We start from the raw sequence: 22148 nt of genomic DNA, 5'->3' as shown, positions 1-22148 counted from the left end.
ATGCAATCACAGCGATTCGATTCTCTTTATCACCCCATTCCATTTTAATATCGCAAAATATTGTACAATGTATTGGCGCCAAAACGAGAAAACTCAATGAGCAATCATATAAAAATGACAGATTCCAAATTCAAATGTAACATTTTGTTTATTTTTAATTGCAACAGTATTTATGGCCAGACTAAGTATATTATGTGAAATAAGCAACAAAAAAAAATCAAACTGCAAATCCTTTATCTCTACGTCTCGTTTAAATCCTGAACGTTTATTCCAACGTGAATATAATTCATTAACATCAAATATTCTTATTTCCAGATGAATCGAGCGATACAAGTGAAGCCGGCGGATAGTGAAAATCGAGGAGGTAACATAATATTTCAACATTATCAACAATAGATCTAAGTTTAAGTTAAGAACAACGTTAATTTACTAACACACGCCGTTCAGGACTTCTTAGTTATTAGTTTTATTTATAAAAACTAGCCGATACGTTTGTTAATTTGTATGACATTGATTATAATTGAAAATAACGAATGTGTATGTATGTAAGAAGACTCTAAGGGATTACGCAACAATTGGTCGCCTGCAATGACAAGCTCATCCGATATCCAATCCTACGTTTGCTTTGATAAAGAAAAAGAACAGAGTATAATAGAATGTACATTGTGACAGTAAGAATAATAAATAAATTAAACCTAAGTGTACGTCTAGTCTCGTCCATATTTCAATAGATTGTTAACCTAGTTTAATACTTTCTTATATAACTCATTTTTGTATCGAGCAAGAAATCAAAATGTAATTATTTATTTATTTTTTATCCCTCTTAGATTGCGTTGCTATTATAGCAACAAGTTAACCGTGAGCATTGAGCACTCCTGAACAAGTTTGACACGCCCTCGCTTAAACATATTAAAAATTGATAACACGATAACGGCCGTCTGGTGTAGTGGTAAGTGACATGGTCACTACATACGGGGGTCGCGGGTTCGAATCCCGCCAAGGGAGGATATTTGTATGATAAAATATATAAATGTCTTTTCCAGGGTTATGGATGTATATTAAATATATATATGTGTATAATAAAAATCTTACATTTATTTCCGTTATCTGGTACTTGTAACACAAGTTCTTTACGAACTTATCACGGGACCAGTTAATGTGGCGTGATTGTTAGTAAATATTTATTTAAAAAAAAAAAAAAAAACTTTATTAATGAATTTATTAATAAATATCAAATAAAAAAACTTAAATCGAAATTTCAACCATCAAGCAAAAGTTATCTGAAAATAAATTTGAAACAAGTTTATTGTTTCTTTTAAGGAATTGTGATTATTTTTGTCATGTCCTAAAAGTAGCTTTTATAGGATGAAATTAGCGAGGATGTAAATTAAGCGCTTCTGAAGACTTCGTGAAATAAACCACGTGTTAACTAATCTGCTGTTACAGCGCATACATTAGCTATTATTTAATGCAAATGCAATATGCGGTATACTAATCTATCTTCAATGCACAAAATCGCAAACAGCCTTATTCTATATCAGTACATTATTTATAAATTCAATATCGTTTTCATTGATTATTTATCGGGAACTTATTAGGATTAACAATATTTATCAGAATTATTTATATTTAGCTTGGAATCATTGTTTTTTTTTTTTTTTATATTGACATCAATGAACAAGGTTTATTATTATAAACCGCATACATCCATGACTTATAGGCTGACTAGCTGACCCGGCATCCTTCTTAGTGCTTCAATCGAGAAATAAAAGACCTAAACTTTTGTATAAAATAAACTTTAAACAAACAAAAGGAATCCGTCCTACGGGGGACACATCAAAGGAAAAACATTTTTTTTTTTTACCTTTTAAACCTTCCCTGGACTTCCACAAATAATTCAAGACCAAAATTAGCTAAATCGGTCCAGCCGTTCTCGAGTTTTAGCGAGACTAACGAACAGCAATTCATTTTTATATATAGGTATATAGATAGAAGATAGATATCGAGCGAAGTACCATATAAAATTCCCGCCTGAACTGTAACAACCACGATTAAGTTTATGAATTCACGTTGAATAATTAATGAATGTGTACTTAATTTATTGTCTCGAAGGAATGCTTTGAACGAGCTTAATAAATTGCATACTCAATTTGATTGAAGGCAATGTTATAAAGCAAATTTTATGGAGATAAATAGAGCCGTGTTTCTAAATAAGACACTCGATCCTGTTCGACAGCAAAAAGTGTTGTCGCCCATCTGATATTAAGTGGTTACTGGAGCCCATAAACATCTACAACGTAAATACGCCACCCATCTTGAGATATAACTTCTAAGATCTCAGTATAGTTACAACGGCTGCCCTACTCTTCAGACCGAAACGTATTACTGCTTCACGGCAGAAATAGGCGCGGACTCACGAGAGGTTTTACCACCAGTATTTACGCAAATTATCATTTTGCGCGTTTGATTTTTATTACACGATGTTATTCCTTCACTGTCGAAGTCAATCGTGAACATTTGTTGAGTACGTATTTCTTGAGTATGTTTTATTACTATATTCATATTTTTATCTTGTCTCTTATCTAGTCTAATTTATTCTGTACACTAGCCATATCTAACTATCTAGCCACTAGCTATCGGTAATATGACAGAAACTAGAATCTCTCACTCTCTATCTTACGGCTATTTAAATGAACACATCTTCCATTTGAAGATCTTTCCTTTGTCGTTCTCAATAGGTGCAAAAACCACAATACGAACTAGAGAGATGTGAACAGATCGATTAGTAGTAATAATAAATCGATACGGTAATGAAACCCTATGCAATCTGATTAGTATATCCAAAACAACAATAAGTAAAAACAGTAATATTTTATTTCCATTAGCTTAGCATTCCATTAGCTGTATATTATTTCCTGCTTAATTTTACCAAACTTAAGTATAAGTTATTCGATAAAATAAAAAAAAATACATCTGACACACTGACCTACATATATGGGACGGTCGTCCAACTAGACATCAAACAAAAATTATTCCTTTGAAATATAAATAGGCAAGATGACATTACCCTTTAGGGTTCAACTTCTCGGCGTCCGTCCTTACAGCGTAACGATTTCCAATCATTTTCAGTTTACGACGTAAATAATTTAAACCGTAAACCGCCGCATGGGGTCGGATTGACCTGACGTGCCAACAGCGCGCCCTAATATCCTTATTTCAGAAATGTCAAAATAAATGACGTGAACGAAGGCGGGCGGAGTCGCGGTATCAAGTATTCATACGGTTTTTGCCTGTTCTGGCCCCCGATACGTTTGGATTGACAGTTCGTTCAATAATTCAGAGCTGCGTGTGATTATTTTGACGCCGCACTCTTCGAGTTTTACGATTTCTTTTTTCGATCTCTTTTTAATTGTATTGCTGGTAAAAATTATTAGTATTAATCCTTTAAAGCTAAATGTAACTTATTTGCGCTTAATAGCCAAAATTCGATCAAAAAAATTCATGTTTTCTCTTTTATTATTATAAATAGTCAATTAAAATATAAATTGTATATATAGTAATATAAATAGTTAATTAAAGTATTATTCAATTCTGTTTTAAGATAGAAAAATGTAACTGCTCTATTTTTTATCGATGGCAGTTAAGCAATCAATGTACTAAAAAATTCTTGACGAACAATCGAGAAAATTGTATTAAGCTTCTTACATTTTTATCTATAGTTAAAAAAAAAATAAGACTAAAAAAACGTTACATAAGTAATCCCAAACTTAATTAAGTCGAACTCGTAGGATCCCTTTGATTGTCATAATTTTCAATTTACGACATCATGTCCTAGTTCTAATTCAATTTTGGGGTCTAAGTGACCCAAGCAGGGAGCGGGTTACACAGTTGGTGGCCATCAAAAACATGGTTAATCCCAAAGGAAATTATAGGAACTTAAGCGCAGAATAAGTTAGTGATGGGACGTTGCGATTACAGATTATGTTTTTGGTCATCTTGACTTAGAAGTTTTGGAGGCGACAATGAATATCAGTAAATCACTGGAGTTTGAATGAGGTGTATAGTTAGCAAAATTCCAAATTTTACATGAAGTATGATATAAATAAACCTAGTATTTTCTAAAAATTAAGTGCTACATCTCCTCACTTTTCTTTTTGTGACTTACGTCTGTATATGGATACTTTTCAGAAAATCTATTAACCCGGTAAATATGAATCATTTCAAATAAGATTGTTAAAAGGTGTGTAAAATAGACCATATGTTTTCTATAACCTATATATATCGATGCAACAACGAGCAACGCCTAATTAATTAATATGGCATTTGAATGATACGCTACCCACAAAATGTTATTGATTATCGGAAAATTTCCTTTGGCAAGATTAGCTTTGTGAAATGTTTCAAATAATGGCAGCTTTGTGATTCATGAAACCCTTAAAATATTTATTAATCTGGAGCCCAATAACTCTTCTTTTAGATCAACTCTGTTTATATTTTACTACTTTAATATGAATAGCCATTTTATTGGTAATTAATTGACACAAAGTAACAGGTCTACATAGCTATAATTAACTATTAAGAACATCGGGGTGCCAAGTATGTTACTTTAAGAACTGGGCAGTATTTTTCGCCATATTTCGACCCTTGAAGATCTTTTGTATCATTCCCTTATCCTTTCTCTTTATTTTCAAGCGCTCGCATGAGTCGTGTAAGTGCTTGGAGATGAGACCCAAAAGAAATTTTGGTGCGTTTCTGTAACTCTTGAAGAATGTGAACGGGAATTTCTTTAGTGCCAAACTCAGTTATATAGTTCAGTTTGAAGAGTGGGATAGCTGTTAAACAGTACATATAAGACTTCGATATCATTTTTCAAGATGAGTAGCGGCATTAACGTAGTAAGTCAGTCTTTGCGTTTGGATGGTCAATTAGCGTTAAATGAGTTATGAGTTCATCCTCATTTAGATCAACAGCATTGAAGTCGTCGCGGCCTAAAAGATAAGACGCCCGGTGTATACGTATCAAACGCTGTGTCCGTGCCAGTGTTTGAATTTCGGAAACAGGTACCAATTTTTCTAATTAGCACTCATGTCTCAAATTCGATGGCATGGCATTTACGTTGTAGATATTTCTAGATTCCGGTAAACACCAGGTGGACCATCCATGTAAGAAATTAAGAAAAATTTTAATAGCGGGACAGCAATTTATCGATTAGGACTGACGTCACATAAAGTCTATGGTCTCAAAACATAGGTCTCTTTAAAGTGACGTCATTAATGTCCTAAAACCAAACCTTGAAGAGTAGCCAGCCGAGTTAATAACATTCTAGCCACAAATTACACATCATTGTCACACTGTATTACAATGAAGGCGGAAAAGCTCAAAGAAGCTTGGTTTACGTCATAGAACCTCGCCCTTCATGATTACAGGCTTGTATACACATTGCCCGTGTGCAAAGAGCATTAGCAGGAGAATTCTAATCGTAAAAGATATGTTATTATTTACCTATAAAAAGAATGAGCGCTGGTTCTTTACTTTTCTTTACTGGTGGTAGGACCTCTTGTGAGTCCGCACGGGTAGGTACCACCACCCCGCCTATTTCTGCCGTGAAGCAGTAATGCGTTTCGGTTTGAAGAGTGGGGTAGCCGTTGTACCTGTACTGAGACCTTAGAACTCATACCTCAAGGTGGGTGGCGGAATTTACGTTGTAGATGTTTCTGGGCTCCGGTAACCACTTAACACCAGGTGGGCTGTGAGCTCGTCTACCCATCTAAGCAATAAAAAAAAACAAATGAATCTTTTATTTCTTTTCTTAATGTCTGGGGAAGGATTTGTAGGAGAATCTTGTCTATTAATGCCACAAAGTGATGCCTTAGTTTTTTTATTTGAAAATAATAGAATATTGGGTGGAATACAGCGTTTTCAATGTACAGGCGGTTGCATAAGCGCATGGACACCTTACGATCTATGCATCAACTTTTTCTGCATATAGTACCTCGATTTTGTGTCTCTAAGTGAATAGCTATATAAATCTCAAGCTATATATTTATGGGTGTATAAAATTATACAAGAAAATGTCGTTAGAAACAATTTATTTTGTTTTTTTTAGTTTATTTTTTTCCACCAACTACTACATCTACGTCTGTATGTTCTAATACAGACCCGTTATAAAATAACATAATTCAAGTACACATATACTCACAAATACAAAATAAAGTATTTCAAATTTCATACAAAACAGTGGCTAATTCAAATTTCACTTGGCGAGCAATAAAACGCCTTCGGCCAAATAACGTAAAGTACAAATCTGCTCGAGCAGCTTTTAGATTTGAAAAGTTTAATAGGAATTTCACACGTTCCGTGCACGTTCTGTATACTGACCACCAAATACATTTCAATTCGCTAGAGAGAAACGAGGCTATCTAAAACTACACCAGTGTGAAAGAAACAAATATATGTGGGAGTGTTTTGGTCATTTCTATGAAGTAACCATTGAATGAAAATCGAACAGACGTTGGTTAGTGAGATTATAGGGGTCCAGTGTTATAGTAGATATTTTATTATTTTATCATTAAAAAATTCGTTCAAACATATGTATATGTATTATATGATCACAATTTTTAGTGGTAGTTACTATCAGCCCAGGGTACTATCAACCCAGACTATATGCTCCACCATTTTGCTTATTTCTTTCGCGGAGCTGTCAAGCTGGTGGGTCCATGGATGAGTGGGGGCATATATAGGTATGTATGTCTATGGGCCAGAATGAGAACTTAACACCTGATGAGTTGCTATAAAAAATAATTAGTACCTAAATCCTAGGGTTAATTAACAATTTCAGCTAAACCATGATTAGATTAGAAAATCAATAAACATTATTTCTACAAGTAAAAATTGTATACGTATTTTTTTTTATTTACCTTACTTGTTTGGTATTTTTTCTTTCACTTCATCAATCAATTCGTCACATGAGTGAAGAATTGAAATTTACATAGCATCAAATCAGACTCCAAACTTTAAAATAGGGTACCTAGTTAATCATACTGTCTCTCCTTTTTTAAATGAAATAAAAGGATAGTAGAGAAAAGCTAAGTTCTAGTAAGTAGCGCTGACACCGTAGCAAAGCCGTGTAGAACCGTAGCTCCGTAGCAATGACGTAGCCATTTCGTAGTTATCTGCTATCGGGGGAATTTATTTACCTCTAACTAATTATATGGTTTTCTATTTTAGTACATCTATCTTATTTATATCTCTTTTTGAATAGGTTTCCCGGTAAGGTAAAATTAAAATCTATGTAAAATTTGAAACAACTGATGCGTCGATGCCATTAAATCAGAATCAATGTAATCCCAACATTAAATGTAAAAGTTTTCAACTCTATCGAAACAATATTATGATAATTAAAATATTTCTGTAATTTTTAATCACAAGCAGAGAAATTAAAAAAAATCGTTAAATCAAAACACACAAATCTGTAATCAGATCAGATACGTGAACGGTAATCAATCAAGAGTCACTTTGATGTTACGATATAAATAACGGTTTGTGTGATCAATCAAATCAAACGCGGTTATGAACTCATAGCGTATGCGTGTATGTGTTAAATTCAAATTTTGTACTGTACCTACACCTAAAGAAACGAAGGAGACTGATATATAAGTAGGATTGGTAAGAATGGAAAGTATGAAAAGAGTGTTGAGTAAGAGAAAACGGAAAGAAAGGGAAAATAGAATGACAGACAGAAGGATAGAGGAAAATGAAGATGGCGAAGACGGTTAAAAAATTAGCAAGGCGTAATAAAAGTGTTAATTAATTTTTATTTATTATTATAATAGAAGATTGTAGAGCAGTTGAAGTTTTGTTTTATGCGCTGCGATGCCTATTCTACATATTATATACTAATATAATTGCTTAAATATTTAATGATTAGTGAATATTAGACGTTGGGTAAAAGAGCTTGTTCGTCACGGAACGTGTGAAGAATACTCAAAGGTAGGCAGCAGCTTGGCTCTGGCCCTAGCATTGCTGACGTCCATGAGCGACAGTAACCACTAACCATCAGGTGAGCCGTATACTCGTCTACCTGCAAAGGCAAAAAAAGCGCGTGCTTTTGCCAGTTATGGTTTTCGAATACACAAGGCCCTAGCAGCCATGAGTGTTGCCTGGTTTGACAATAACCAGCTGATACTTTCTGGTGAATTTGTGAGCGCACACGGGTTTTTATCGCAGTTCTGTATGTATCTGCTGCGAAACGATCCGCTAGCTATTAAATTCTAGGTAAGCTGTGATAAGCTCCTCTCTCCATCAAACCCAAACCCCTTAGAGCATTGCCTTTGACTATTTTATACAGCTGAGTGAATTCGGTATGTTTCGATAGTCGAAATCAGAATCATAATTACAATTGAGGCCGTGATGATGAGTAGTGCGTTGGTATTAAAGGAACACCTCAAACAATATCTCAGAACAAACTCCCATTGAATTCACTTACCTTTACAGTTTTCATCAAATTACAACTATGGCTCTCCGAGGCAATATTAATCTCTCATCTATTCGATACCGGCCGGTGCCCATTTTAATAATTCATACAACCGGAAAGCACAAATAGTTTAACGATATAATAATTACAGTTATGTCCGTCTATTTGCGTGTCTCCCCTTGTTACGTTCGAATTAGTTCAACTTCATTTATTTAAATAATGTACATAATATTTACTACAACGTTGTGTTGATTGAAATTCGAGTTTTAAATTTATAATGTTCTTATAAATACCAGAAAAAAATTTGTTCGCTCAATTCAGTAGGCAGCGGCTTGGCTCTGCCCCTGACATTGCTAAAGTCCATGGGCGACGGTAACCACTCACCATCAGGTGGGCCGTATGCTCGTCTGCCTACAAGGGCAATAAAAAAAAAAACATCTTGTTTTTTATCTTACACAGGTGGGCAAACAAGCTCTCAGCGCAATTATGTAAAGTGATCACTAGAGCCTATGAATATCACAAAGTTGTACCGCCACGCACCCGGAGACGTGAAATTGAAATCAATTGCTTAGTAAGTAGGCAAGAAGGTGATACTTACCGATGCTGACTTACAATAGAGCTTATTTTAAGCCAGCCAAAAAAACATCGCCAAGCTTTTTCGGTTCGATTGTATGATGATTCTCAAAGAGAGCCCATTCTCCGAAAAATCCGTCATTTAGACAGGGTCAAGTTATAAATACACCTGTGGAGAGATATACGACAAAGGGAAGATCTTCCTCCGAGCGGCTGATATTGATCAGTAGACCAACGGTCCGAATGTTGTTATTCGGAACTTGTATATATGTAAGATTATCTTGAAAATATAATAAGCGAGATTCAAGCATCTGTCAAATATCTCTTAATGATTTTGAACACACAGCTAACTGAAGGCATAATGACTAAAACTTGAATTCCCGACTTTAAGCTTGAGGTCTTTATAAATTTCAATTCAAACCAGATTTCGCGGCAGAAATAGATACATAGCGTGGTCTTGAATTTTTACAAACCGCCCTGTCATTCTCAAGATCTGCTGCCCACTGCTGAGGTTCCTTAAATCCTTATTTGCAGAGGAAGCTATCTCATATCTAATCACTACATCTATGAAGATCTCTTTTCCTTTGCAGAAATTCATGGGACATTAAAATCTACATTCTGTACGTTATATTCGGAAAGATCGCACTCTAGTCGATTCCCCCGGATGCTCAGCTACACTCAGCAGTGCACTCGTAAAATTTATTGGCCCTTAAACAACCGTAATGTGGCGCGGGAAGGTGTGAACGCAATAAATTATAAACGTAATTTTATCGCTGTTCTGATGAAGTTCCGAGCACGAAACTTGGTTAAATGATTTGTTTTATGTTAATTTTGTGGTTGAAAGCTAGTAGCGTGCGTTTCGTGTAACTCATCGTCTATTATAAAGTATTACTAGACGATGACCGATTTATAAATTGTATTTTTTTGAAATTATATATATATATTTTTTTTATTGCTTAGATGTGTGGACGAGCTCACAGCCCACCTGGTGTTAAGTGGTTACTGGAGCCCATAGACATCTACAACGTAAATGCGCCACACACCTTGAGATATAGTTCTAAGGTCTCAGTATAGTCACAACGGCTGCCCCACCCTTCAAACCGAAACGCATTACTCCTTCACGGCAGAAATAGGCGGGGCGGTGGTACCTACCCGTGCGGACTCACAAGAGGTCCTACCACCAGTGATTTAAATACGAATTACATATTGATAAAATAATGAAATATTCCAAGATCGTTTAGGCATTTTTAAGTGGCTTCTGGTGGCTTAACAGCGCCATCTGCTGAAATAGCTTTAGTGTAATTGCGTCTTTAAAGCAGTTAGTTGCTCTCAATTATGAAAAACAGTATTATTATTCGCCAAGTCATAAAGTTGATTATTGATAAAGTTGATTATTGAAAACTATAAGTATAAGGTATAAGATTTATGTTAAAGTTTATACAAGTAATGCGCATTGACAATGGTTTGAAGATAGAATTTTTTAAATTATCGAACACCAAATATTTCTAAAAGAGACAGTGAGTTTTGGAGAGTATTAAGCGGTAGGCAGCGGCTTGGCACGGCCCCTGGCATTGCTGAAGTCCATGGGCGACGGTAACCACTCACCATCCGGTGGGCCGTATGCTCGTCTGCCTACAAGGGCAATAATGAAAAAAAATATATCTGACCGAAAATTTGACGCAGAATTCGTGAATTATCATTAACCATTTGACTAACGAGGCAATTATAAAATATTTGATACTTTAAATTGTTGTCTCATAGTGCTAACTATCCATCGGCAACATTATAATGCGATAGTTATCGTTTCAGTATATATTTTACATAATAAAAATAATAATTACATAACAACCTCTAAAGTATGGGCTCATCTACCGAATTACCAAAGTAGAACATGACCAACATTTGAGAGACATCAGACATTTGAAATTTAGTAAGATTAATAGCAGCTTACGAGCTAAGCTGTCAAATCTTTGTTAATCTCGGACACATTATGTGTTCGGAACATCTAAATTAGTTCCGCGTTCCAACAGTAAAACTAGTTCTAATTCGTGTGCCGCGAAAACCTAATTACATACTGCAAACGAATTTCTCTTTCGGTTTTGAACAGGCATTGCTTCGCTCGTGGCTACTAAAACTGTTCGATTTCAAATGATTAGATGTGTTTAACAATTCTTAATTATTAATCGTATACAATAAAGTTATATAAATGTCTTTAGGTAATACATAAACTCTAAAATAAACGACTACAAAGTTAAGAAACAATATTAACATAATCTGTTTCATTTTTTTTAACGTGCATTCGCAGATTGGTTGAATATTAAAACATTCTGAACGGTATGAAGGAAGGCTTATCGAAATAATTCCAGTAACGCATGGCAGATAGCATGTGCATAGTATCAACAAATATGTATTTAAATTTGAAGTCTTCGTGGCCTAAAGGATAAGACGTCCGGTGCATTCGTGTTGAGCGATGCACCGGTTTTCGAATCTATAACAAATGTTCACGACTGACGTCCACGGTGAAGGAATAACATCGTGTAATAAAAATTAAACCCGCAAAATTATAATTTTCGTAATTACTGGTGGTAAGACCTCTTGTGAGACCGCGCGGGTAGGTGCCACCACCCTGCCTATTTCCACCGTGAAGCAGTAATGCGTTTCGGTTTTAACGGTGGGGCAGCCGTTGTAACTTGAGACTTGAGACCTTAGAACTTATATCTCATGATGGGTGGCGCTTTACGTTGTAGATGTCTACGGGCTCCAGTAACCACTTAACGCCAGGTGAGCTGTGAGCTCGTCCAGCCATCGAAGCAATAAAAAAATACTTTATTGACATTGACAGCAAATCTCTAAACATTCAATTCTAAAATGCGCCCGAGATAATTCACAGATCGCCGCTAACTCCACATCCCGTACTTATAAATCGTCAAAAAGAATCAAAGAAATATCTTATTGGAACAAAAGTTTTAGTTGTAAATATTTTAAAGCAACTTTCGAAGGAAAAGTGACAGGGCGAGGTGGTGGTGGCGTAGGTACAATGCTGTCACTGCGAGCCAAACTACAAACATAAAAGTTTGTCAGTAGCTGTTACTATCCGTTGGTACTTTCCCAAGGGAAAAGATGATATCATTCGCCTATCTTTGGAATACATCCAATACATATTTACATATTTTAAGCATTTTTTTTAAATATAGCACAACCTCAACCCTATCAATCTATCACTGCATTACCGATAAATGCTTAATAAAAAAATCTACACTCCTACATTGTAAAGTTCATTCGCGCAGACTTGTGTGAATTCAAGTTTCACGGTTTGATATTCAAAAGTTACAGGTTTGTAAGATTATCCCAAATATTTTATTATTATTTTTATTGCATAGATGTGTGGACGAGCTCACAGCCCACCTGGTGTTAAGTGGCTACCGGAGCCCATATACATCTACAGCGTAAATGCCGCCACCCACCTTGAGATATGAGTTCTAAGGTCTCAGTATAGTTATAACGGCAGCCCCATCCTTCAAACCGAAACGCATTACTACTTCACGGCAGAAATAATCATACATTCTCAAACATTAAATTTAAAAATAAATGTCAATATCTGTTCAAATACAAAATAGCGTTACCGTTTTCAATGATCAAAGCTAAACAGTAGCTACATCTGCATAGCGATCCATAAAACCTCAGAAAAGGACAAAATTGACTGACCCGCAAAAATATGTGCGGCCTTAGAGACCGTGTGTTACAACCCAATTATAATTTCATAGGGCACGGGTCTCGCAAACCGCTTGCTACCCCTAAATACCTAAGCTCTTCGAAGGCAATTCAATTTGGCTCTATCTTCAATGGTTTTTAGTGGCATTTAGGTTCCATAAAACTATAAGTTTTTTACGTAACCCTACTATCTGCGGAGTTTTAAGGCCTGATTTATGTGGAAATTAGTCTTGATTTTACTGCTTTAAAATTGCACATTATTACTCCATCTGTGAGTATATTTTATCGAATTGTCGTTTTGATATTCAAGTACAAAGCAGATTTCGTAGCTTGAGACGCGAAATCGTAGTCTCAATGGGATTCAAATAACAAATATTCTAATCTAGGATTCTAATATCTAGTCTCTAAAAAGCAGTTCGTTGAAGCAATTCGTTACTAACTTATCAAACTTATTTTTGAAACAGTGTTTTTATAAGACGAGTGACACAAACCCCGCTACCCCTAAACATAGTGTCACTAATCATAGTTTATTCCGTCTGTCTATGTCAATATGATTAGAAATTAACGATAGTAGGACGAATTGTGAATACGCATGCGTAGGAAGTACGTTTGGGTAGGATTGGGTAGATATACAATTCTGCCTATTACCGATAGAGATTACAAATAAATAATAGTAATTTATTCCGTTTTCAAAGAGGCTCTGTATAAATTTGCAAATTCGACCCCAAATCTCGAAGAAGGGACATTCGCGTTGTGGTGTTTCTGGATTCAGATAACCATATAACATCAAACCAGCCAAGTCCATACGGCAAAAAAGTTAACTATGAACACATATTAGCGATCATAGAAAATAATGCGTCAGAAATAGAACCGCTAATAGAACCCATTAAATTATCAACACACAGCATCGCTCCCAAAATAAATCCTAATCTAATAACAAACTATCCATGATTCTCAAAAACTTCCTAATAGGAGAATTGATAAAGGAATTTCTATACGATTCTCCCGCATTTTCCTCTAAGAAAATATATTGAATAATTTATGAGAGTAGAACAAGAAACAGTGAGGACTCATGAATGCCCACATTTCAGCTCTTATGACCTGTTAATAAATTATAAGTGTGAATGTGCCGCGCGATGGGCCGAACTCACGGTATTTGAGAAGTTGGGATTGTCTTACGTACTCGTAAATAGCCAGGGTGGGATTAGTAATATGAATCGGGGTATTGTTCTTAACTGTAATATTGTAATTGTAATGTAAAACAAAATATTCTATGTAATGATGCGATCAAAACTAGAGAGCTTCGAATCTGGTTAAAATAATGTTTATCAAATCTGCGAAATATTTTTGGAACGAAGTTCCTTATGGGACGATGCGGAGGGGTGCCCTAACCGGGAAAAAACGTCCGTAACGTAAGATTTTTATTAGCAATGCACACAGTATACGACTTAACATTGTAACAAAGTACAAAAAAAAAAAAAAAAAATTTTTATCATTCCCTCACGTCGATCTCAGAGCCCTCGTTTGCGAAATACACTAACTCTTATGCCAACAACCGTGAATGAAGTGTACCATAATAAGTCCGCACGTTACCGAATGACCGTGGGTTGTTGCGAAACCGCCAGTTTTATTTTTATTTTCTTTATACCTCGAATAGAACTTAAAATAAATATTTTTATAATAAGCAACTTCGTTCCTATCCGGTGTCCCACGACACCACACATCTTTTTTTTATTCATTTCGCATTATATACCATTTTCATAGCTCACCTTGTACCAAGTGGGTCCAGGAGCTTTTAGACATCACCTTGAAATGTCGATATCCACCTTGATATATAAGGTCAAAGTCCCTTATCCGCATTTTAAGTCTCCCACGAATGCCGATGGGGTGGCATTTTAGGCCACACTTTAGGACTACATGGTAGCTCAATTAGCTACATGGTAGCTCAATGGTATGGTATAATATATATATATGAATTGCTGTTCGTTAGTTTCGCTAAAACTCGAGAACGGCTGGACCGATTTGGCTAATTTTGATCTTGAATTATTTGCGGAAGTCCAGAGAAGGTTTAAAAGGTGAATAAATATGAAAATGCTCGGAATTAAATAAAAATAACAATTTTGTTTTTCCTCTTATGTGTCCCCCGTCGGACGGATTCCTTTTGTTTGTTTTAAGTTTATTTTATACAAAAGTTTAGGTCTTTTATTTATCGATTGAGGTACTACGAGGTCTGCCGGGTCAGCTAGTAAGAGATAAATAAACCAATATCAAAGAAAAGTTTCCTTAAATATTTTGTATTTTAAATTCCGAAATATTTTAAAAACTTATTTCAATTAAATTTACTTCACGCTCCATTGTGTTATTTTATATTTATTTATAACTGTGTATATATCAGTAGATATCGTAATAATATAGCTTTAATATATGATCGTCTTTTTTTGGTCTTGCTCAATATCTAAATATGTATCTCAAACTTCTGTATATTGGCTGTTTTACTCGTTAAATCATAATAAGTGAATGCTCCACGGCAAACTCGTAGGATAGTGGTACACGTGTGACAACAGAGATATTATGATACATGTGGCAAATTCTTCTTCTTTATATAAATAAATTGGTATATGACGACTTTTGAGAAATCTATTCACGCTTACTCTCATTATGTGAAGAGCTCCGATAGATTCCACGCTTCTGTGACCAGCTATGTAAGGGAAAATTGCTAAATAAAATATTATAAGTCGCTTATGAGTATAAGGAATGATAAATATATATCTTTGATTGCAGAGACGGCTTTCGTGGGTAGACTGACGGTACGAATTTTGTTTTATGGATATCTCTGGTACTGATCTATACGTATATTAGATATGTACATATATTTCGAAAATCAACTTTTTTTTATTAGTGCTTAGATGGGTGGATGAGCTCACAGCTCACCTGGTGTTAAGTGGTTACTGGAGTCCATAGATATCTACAACATAAATGCGCCACCCACCTCGAGATATAAGTTCTAAGATCTTAGTATAGTTACAACGGCTGCCCCGCCGTTCAAACCGAAACGCATTACTGCTTTGCGGCAGAAATAGGCGGGGTGGTGGTACCTACCCGTGTGAACTCACAAGAGGTCCTACCACCAGTAAGTTCTAAGGTCTCAGTATAGTTACAACGGCTGCCCCGTCCTTCAAACCAAACGCATTACTGCTTCATGGCAGAAATAGGCGGGGTGGTGGTACCTACCTCCTAACAGGGGCCGGAGCTGGACGAACGCCCTCCTCTGACCCTTAGTCCTCAAGTAAAATATGATTTCTACCTCTCAGTTGAATTAAATGCTTAAATGGGCCTTGAGTTCGTTAATGCATCAGCAAATAACCTACATATTATATACAATACATATTACAATGTAACAACACGCAGAGATAATACGATGCTCCTTCAAATTGCTTATACGAATATTCTATGCAATTACATAACACCACCCTTTTGATACCAAGCTCCGTATGAATATAACCGTATCGTAAAGACGGAAATCACCATAACACATTCAAGTATCCAATGAAAGACTTCGCCAACTGCGTTTAAATGCAACTTTGTATGGAAATGTTTTAGCAATAAATTATAATTCTAATATAACGTGTAAGTGCTTATTACTCTGTAATGCATTCTGGTTCACTGCTATGAATTGTTCCGAACGTTCGTTCTATGTTTTTTTTAGATGTAGACATGCAGACGATTCTATCTGGCGTTAAGTGGTAACTGGAACTATTTACGAAAGCAATTAAGGCTTGTCTCATATCGCTAGGTGAGTCTTCTTCTTCGTCGCTTTCTTCATTACTGAAGGTCGTGTCCCTGAAACTTGACCGTGGCCTGTCTCGTGAGCTGTTTCCATCTCGTCCGGTCCTCAGCTTCTCGAATGGCGGTTGCGACAGGCAACCCAGTTAGGGCAAAGATACCGCTACGATTAAGATTAACGTCATGTGGGCCGTAAGCTAATCTATTTCAAATAGTTTAATGAGCCACACAGTGGTATACTGTTAGATTTCACCATTCTGAAAGTATAGTAAAATCCCCAAGGTCGACTAATGCACGAATCGAAAACCATAAAGTCACATGTACTAAAGTCTACTTACTATATTCTAGTTTCTATTTCCAATTTATTATTACGGGACGTATTGTGAGCCCACACGGATGAGCACCACAATCCTTTCTGTTTTGGCAGCCATGCCTTCATGTACAAATAGAGGAACAGTAGTTTGATAAAAGATATACATATTTGGAGTTTTTTAAGCTATTGCATAGCTTTTATCGCGGGCTTTGAGCGCGGGAACCGAATCAAGAAATTCCGTAACGAAAATAAAACCTAACACCCCCCCCACTCCGTACACCATGTAGCTCGCGTTCAACACATTCACATGTTGCGCTTGTGTAATGTTTGTGAATAAGCGCGCGGCGTGACGTCGAAAAGCATGCGCATCATGAAAAGTCTGTCCATCTCTCTCTCGTACAGTCTAGCTTATCAGTATGAAGGGGACAGTTAATGTTTTGCTTTTATTAAGGTTTATAAATATGACGCGGTCTTATTTTATTATTGTTTCAATATTAAATTATTATAGTCTAATTATAATTGCGTAAGTTGTCCCCGAGTGCCACACGTGTTTTTTTTTTGAGCTTACATATATTATCTTGCCTCAAGACCCTTAGGTTGTTGGTACCTATGAGTTCGTTTAACAGCAGGCGGGCCTTAAGCTCGTTCGTTTAACCATACAGTAAACAAATAAATAATTTATCTTCCTTACATCATACAATCAGTCATATGTCTATTTAATGGTTGTTCTTCATTTATTATTCCTTCTTAGACAAAAGCCTTCGTTGATATTACGAATTAATTATTGGATTGCATTTACATAAGGCTTAGGCATCCTTGCTTGTTCTTGCACGTTTTCTTAATTTAATTTTAAATAAAATCAAATCAAAAATTTTTATTCAACATAAATGAAAGTACATACTTGTTGAACGTCAAAAAAAAACTACCGCCAATTCACAAGAACTAGCCTCCGTCCTGAGAAGAATTGGCAAGAAACTCAGCGGGCATGTCTTTTTTTTTACATATGAAATTATTATTTATTTATTTTTTAATATTAGATATTTTTTTTTAATATGAATTTTTTACAATGAGTAATATAACGTAACAATTACTACAATATTGAAATGCCTGGAGCGAGCAACTCATTCCCACTTTGTGCAATCTTCTAGATAATCATCGACTTTATAATAAGCTTTATTGCACAGATGTTCTTTAATAGTTTTCTTAAACCTATGTATATGTAGGTTCTGAACATCTTGTGGGATTTTGTTGTAAAGGCGCACAGACAAACACCCGAATGAATTTCGTATCTTATGTAACCTACTCATCGGCACAACAAGCTTGCGTTTGTTCCTAGTATTTCTATTATGTATGTCCGACTGTTTAGGAAACTCCTCAATATGTTTACGAACATACATCAAATTTTCAAAAATGTACTGGGATGGCATAGTGAGAACTTTAATTTCTTTAAATTTCTCCCTCAGGGATTCCCTTGAGTGCATGTTATAAATAGCACGTATAGCTCTTTTCTGCAGAATAAATATCATTTCTACATCGGCCGCATTGCCCCATAGCAAAATGCCATAGGACATGACACTGTGGAAGTAACTAAAGTTTTAAAATTAATTTATAGGCTCTAATTTATAATTTAGCACAGCCGTTCCAATAGCATATCTACTGCAGTATTATTTTTTTCCACGAAACCTAATGTTCGAACGGCTGCTCTACCATTATTGAGTGGAAAGCTCATTGAACCCAGAAAAAGCACATCATACATATCCGGTTCACAAATGTGAAATAGATAGAGTAGTAATCTTACCATTACCATTCCGATGCCTTACCGACTTAGCATTGACTGTTATTGCCGTCCTGCTTAATTCGAATAAAATATTGTAGTCGTCAGTGAACAAATATTGTTACACCAATTGACTCGCAGACTTCAGGTCTCAAAATGGATGGATCTAATAACATTAAAATAGTGCAGTCCACAGATCGCACTTAACACGAAAAAAAAATTTGTTCTGCAATAATAGTTAAAGTTTAACGGACGATAAAATTTCGAATTATTGTACCGAAAGCCTCAATAAATGTGAACTATGGATGTCCTAGTTTTTGAATAAGGTTTATGTTAGCACTAAAACCGTATGAATTGCTGACATAAATACGATCAAGAGTTTATCTGCTATCAACAATACAGAGACACTCCAATTTACAATACAATTTCAACGCGACACCAAACCGATGAAACACCGAAGCGATTCGGCCCCTTCCGATCGACGCTACACTCAAAGTATTCCTAAAACTTTAAAATTGAATCTATTCACATTAAATAATGAATTTGCGTTCGGTTTTAATGACGAAGTTAATTCGACGCGGGGACCGCAGTAATGGACCGGCCTGGGCCCAAACCCCCTCGACTTTATCGCTCCATTGACTACTTAACGACATGGATATCCGATCACTTCTAAACTTAGTTATTGTTTCGATCAATTTTTTTTGTATTAAATCGTCCTATATTTGATTATAATTTAATATAATTCAATTGAAATTTATTGGGTGGACTAAAAGCGTGATCGTACAATGTAATCGAGAATTGGACCTCATCTCCAAAGGTTTTTATTTAGAGTCAATGTTGTGTTTTGTTAAATTTGTTGATGTAACTAGCTGCGTCTAATAAATAGTTTGATTACTTGCATTATTAGGTTTTTTTTTATTATTGCTTTGATGGGTGGACGAGCTTACAGCCCACCCGGTGTTAAGTGGTTACTGGAGCCCATAGACATCTACAACGTAAATGTGTCACCCACCTTGAGATATGAGTTCTAAGGTCTCAGTATAGCTACAACGGCTGCCCCACCCTTCAAACCGAAACGCATTACTGCCTCGCGGCAGAGATAGGCGGGGTGGTGGTACCTACCTGTGCGAACTCACAAGAGGTCCTACCACCAGTAAAGTTATTAATAAAAATATTCTATCGACATTAGCATTTTGATTACTGCTTTTTTATGGATTCTTATAGATGAGCACACGGATCACCTGGTAAAGTGTGATTACATGAGTCCAGAGATAACCTAACTTGAATCACGATAACGACTTTGGGATATAATAAGCTTCAATTGTGAAATATAACGGATTTCCCACCCTTCGAACCGAAAACCCAATCCCACACCAACCGTGGACGAACGAACGACGAATACATAATTTATTATAAAAAATGCTTTCATCGGCTATCGACCGCCAAATCAATAGTAAATAGTGTATGAAAATACTGAAATCTACTTCTCAAAAATGAATCTACTGAAAACATTAACAAGTATTTATTCCATCGTGTATGATATAAAGTTATCTGACATATTCTGTCAGCTGTCGAAAGCCGGCGGTTTCGTTTTAATAGACGTAATTACCGGTGTCCGGTTACAACCGGTCTGCACCGGCATTTCAAACTGGAACGTAACAATTAATTTACCCTCGAAATTGTAGGCAATAGTCGTGCCGGGGAATGTGTGATCGATGTTTTGGGTTACGGTATTTGTAAGCATGCGAATACACCACAGTTTTTTTTTGGAACGAAGTTCCTTATGAGACGATGCGGAGGGGTTTTTTTTTTTTTTCGAGCCGGGGGCTGAACCTCCTACGAGGTCCCCGCGCCTAGTATGTATGGTATGTGAGACTCAACGATCTGCAGGTGTTGAGAGCAGATCGCGGGCCCAAGGATTTTAGGGCCGACCCACTAAACGACTGCCCTGCACTCTTGCAACCGACGTCCGATCTCCGTCCGGGGTCAGAACCCGGTCAGAGTAGGGTGGTTCCCGCGGTCAACAGTACAACCAGACACGCGGCGCCACCCCGAGGACGCCCGACCGACGGATCGTCGAGGCGATAGTCGATGACCAACGACGTTGGTCTTCGCGGTACGGCGGCCCTACCAGGCCGCCCGGGCGGTGCCGCTGGTGTTCCGGTCTACTCCGCTGGGCCAGAACCAACCTGCCGGATCGGAATGCGATACACAGTGCAGAGCAATGCACACAGTGTACGACTTAACTTTCTAATGACGTAAAAATTAGTAATGCACACAGTGTACGGCTTAACTTTGTAATATCGTACAAAAAATAACATATTTTTTCATAATTCATTGACCACGATCTCAGAGCATTCGTTTGCGCAATACACTAACTCTTAGGCAAACAATCGTGAATGAAGTGCACCACAATAAGTTCACACGTTACCGAATGACCGTGGGTTGTTGCGAAACCTCCAGTTTTATTTTCTTTATAATACCTTGAATAGAACTTAAAATTAATATTTTTATAATAAGGAACTTTGTTCTTATCCGGTGTCCCATGACACCACACATCTTTTTTTTTTCTTAGATGGATGGACGAACTCACAGCCCACCTGGTGTTAAGTGGTTACTGGAGCCCATAGACATCTACAACGTAAATTCGCCACCTACCTCGAGATATAAGTTCTAAGATCTCAATTTAGTACAACGGCTACTCTTCAAACCGAAACGCATTACTGCTTCACGGCAGAAACAGGCAGGCCAGTGGTACCTACCCGCGCGGGCTCACAAGAGGTTCTATCATCAATAACAAGTATTCATGGTAAAAATAATAACTGTACATTTTTTTTGCAGCACAAAAGCCTAATTAATTTGTCAGTGCTCCCTCTGTACCAGACTTTCTTCAAAACTGTTGTTCTTCCCGATAAGAAAACATGAGTCAGTTCGTTGTCTATTATCGAAAATTTTTAGAATGACTTGAAATTTTTGCCAAAACAATACTTGAGCCGTGATAATTAAGGTTAAGATTACAGTGAAAAAAAAGAGCATAAGTATTAAACTTGAGTTAAAATTGGGTTTTCTAAAAATAAATGTGTTAGTATAACAAATATATAGTTTTATGGCTTAAATGTGTGGTTGAGGTCACAGCCAGCCTGCTGTTAAATGGTTACCGGAGCCCATAGACAACTACAACGTAAATGCCGCCACTCACTTTGAGATATGAATTCTATTACAGTACAACGGCTGCCCAAACCGAACCGATACGTATTACTGCTTCACGGCAGAAATTGGCAGGGTGGTGGTACCTACTCCCACGAGCTCACAAGACGTCCTACCACCAGGATCTACGTTATCTGAAATTATGAATATATTACAAATATGAATATATTACAAATATATATTTGGGTGGTTGTTACTCAATCACACAAAAATGCCTGAATTACAGTTTGCTTACAACCCGGAATGACAATTAAGATTATTTTATTACGATAAATCATATGACAATCGATAAACACCAGATATATCTGCTAAAA

The 22148-nt window shown here is 36.4% G+C and overlaps 1 protein-coding gene across 1 annotated transcript in view; it reads left to right on the top strand.

Annotated features, from left to right (window-relative positions):
* bru3 (CUGBP Elav-like family member bruno 3) overlaps positions 1 to 22148 on the top strand; it is a 750372-nt gene that overhangs the window by 517275 nt on the left and 210949 nt on the right. Inside the window, 1 exon segment of the mRNA XM_089732136.1 lies at positions 316 to 364. Within this exon segment, the coding sequence (XP_089588262.1) occupies positions 316 to 364 (49 nt within the window).

Source organism: Bombyx mandarina, chromosome 12 (genome assembly GCF_030267445.1).
Source record: "Bombyx mandarina strain Sakado chromosome 12, ASM3026744v2".
NCBI lineage: Eukaryota > Metazoa > Arthropoda > Insecta > Lepidoptera > Bombycidae > Bombyx > Bombyx mandarina.
Note: the sequence above shows the minus strand (reverse complement) of the source record. Positions and strands in the feature narration are given on the sequence as shown.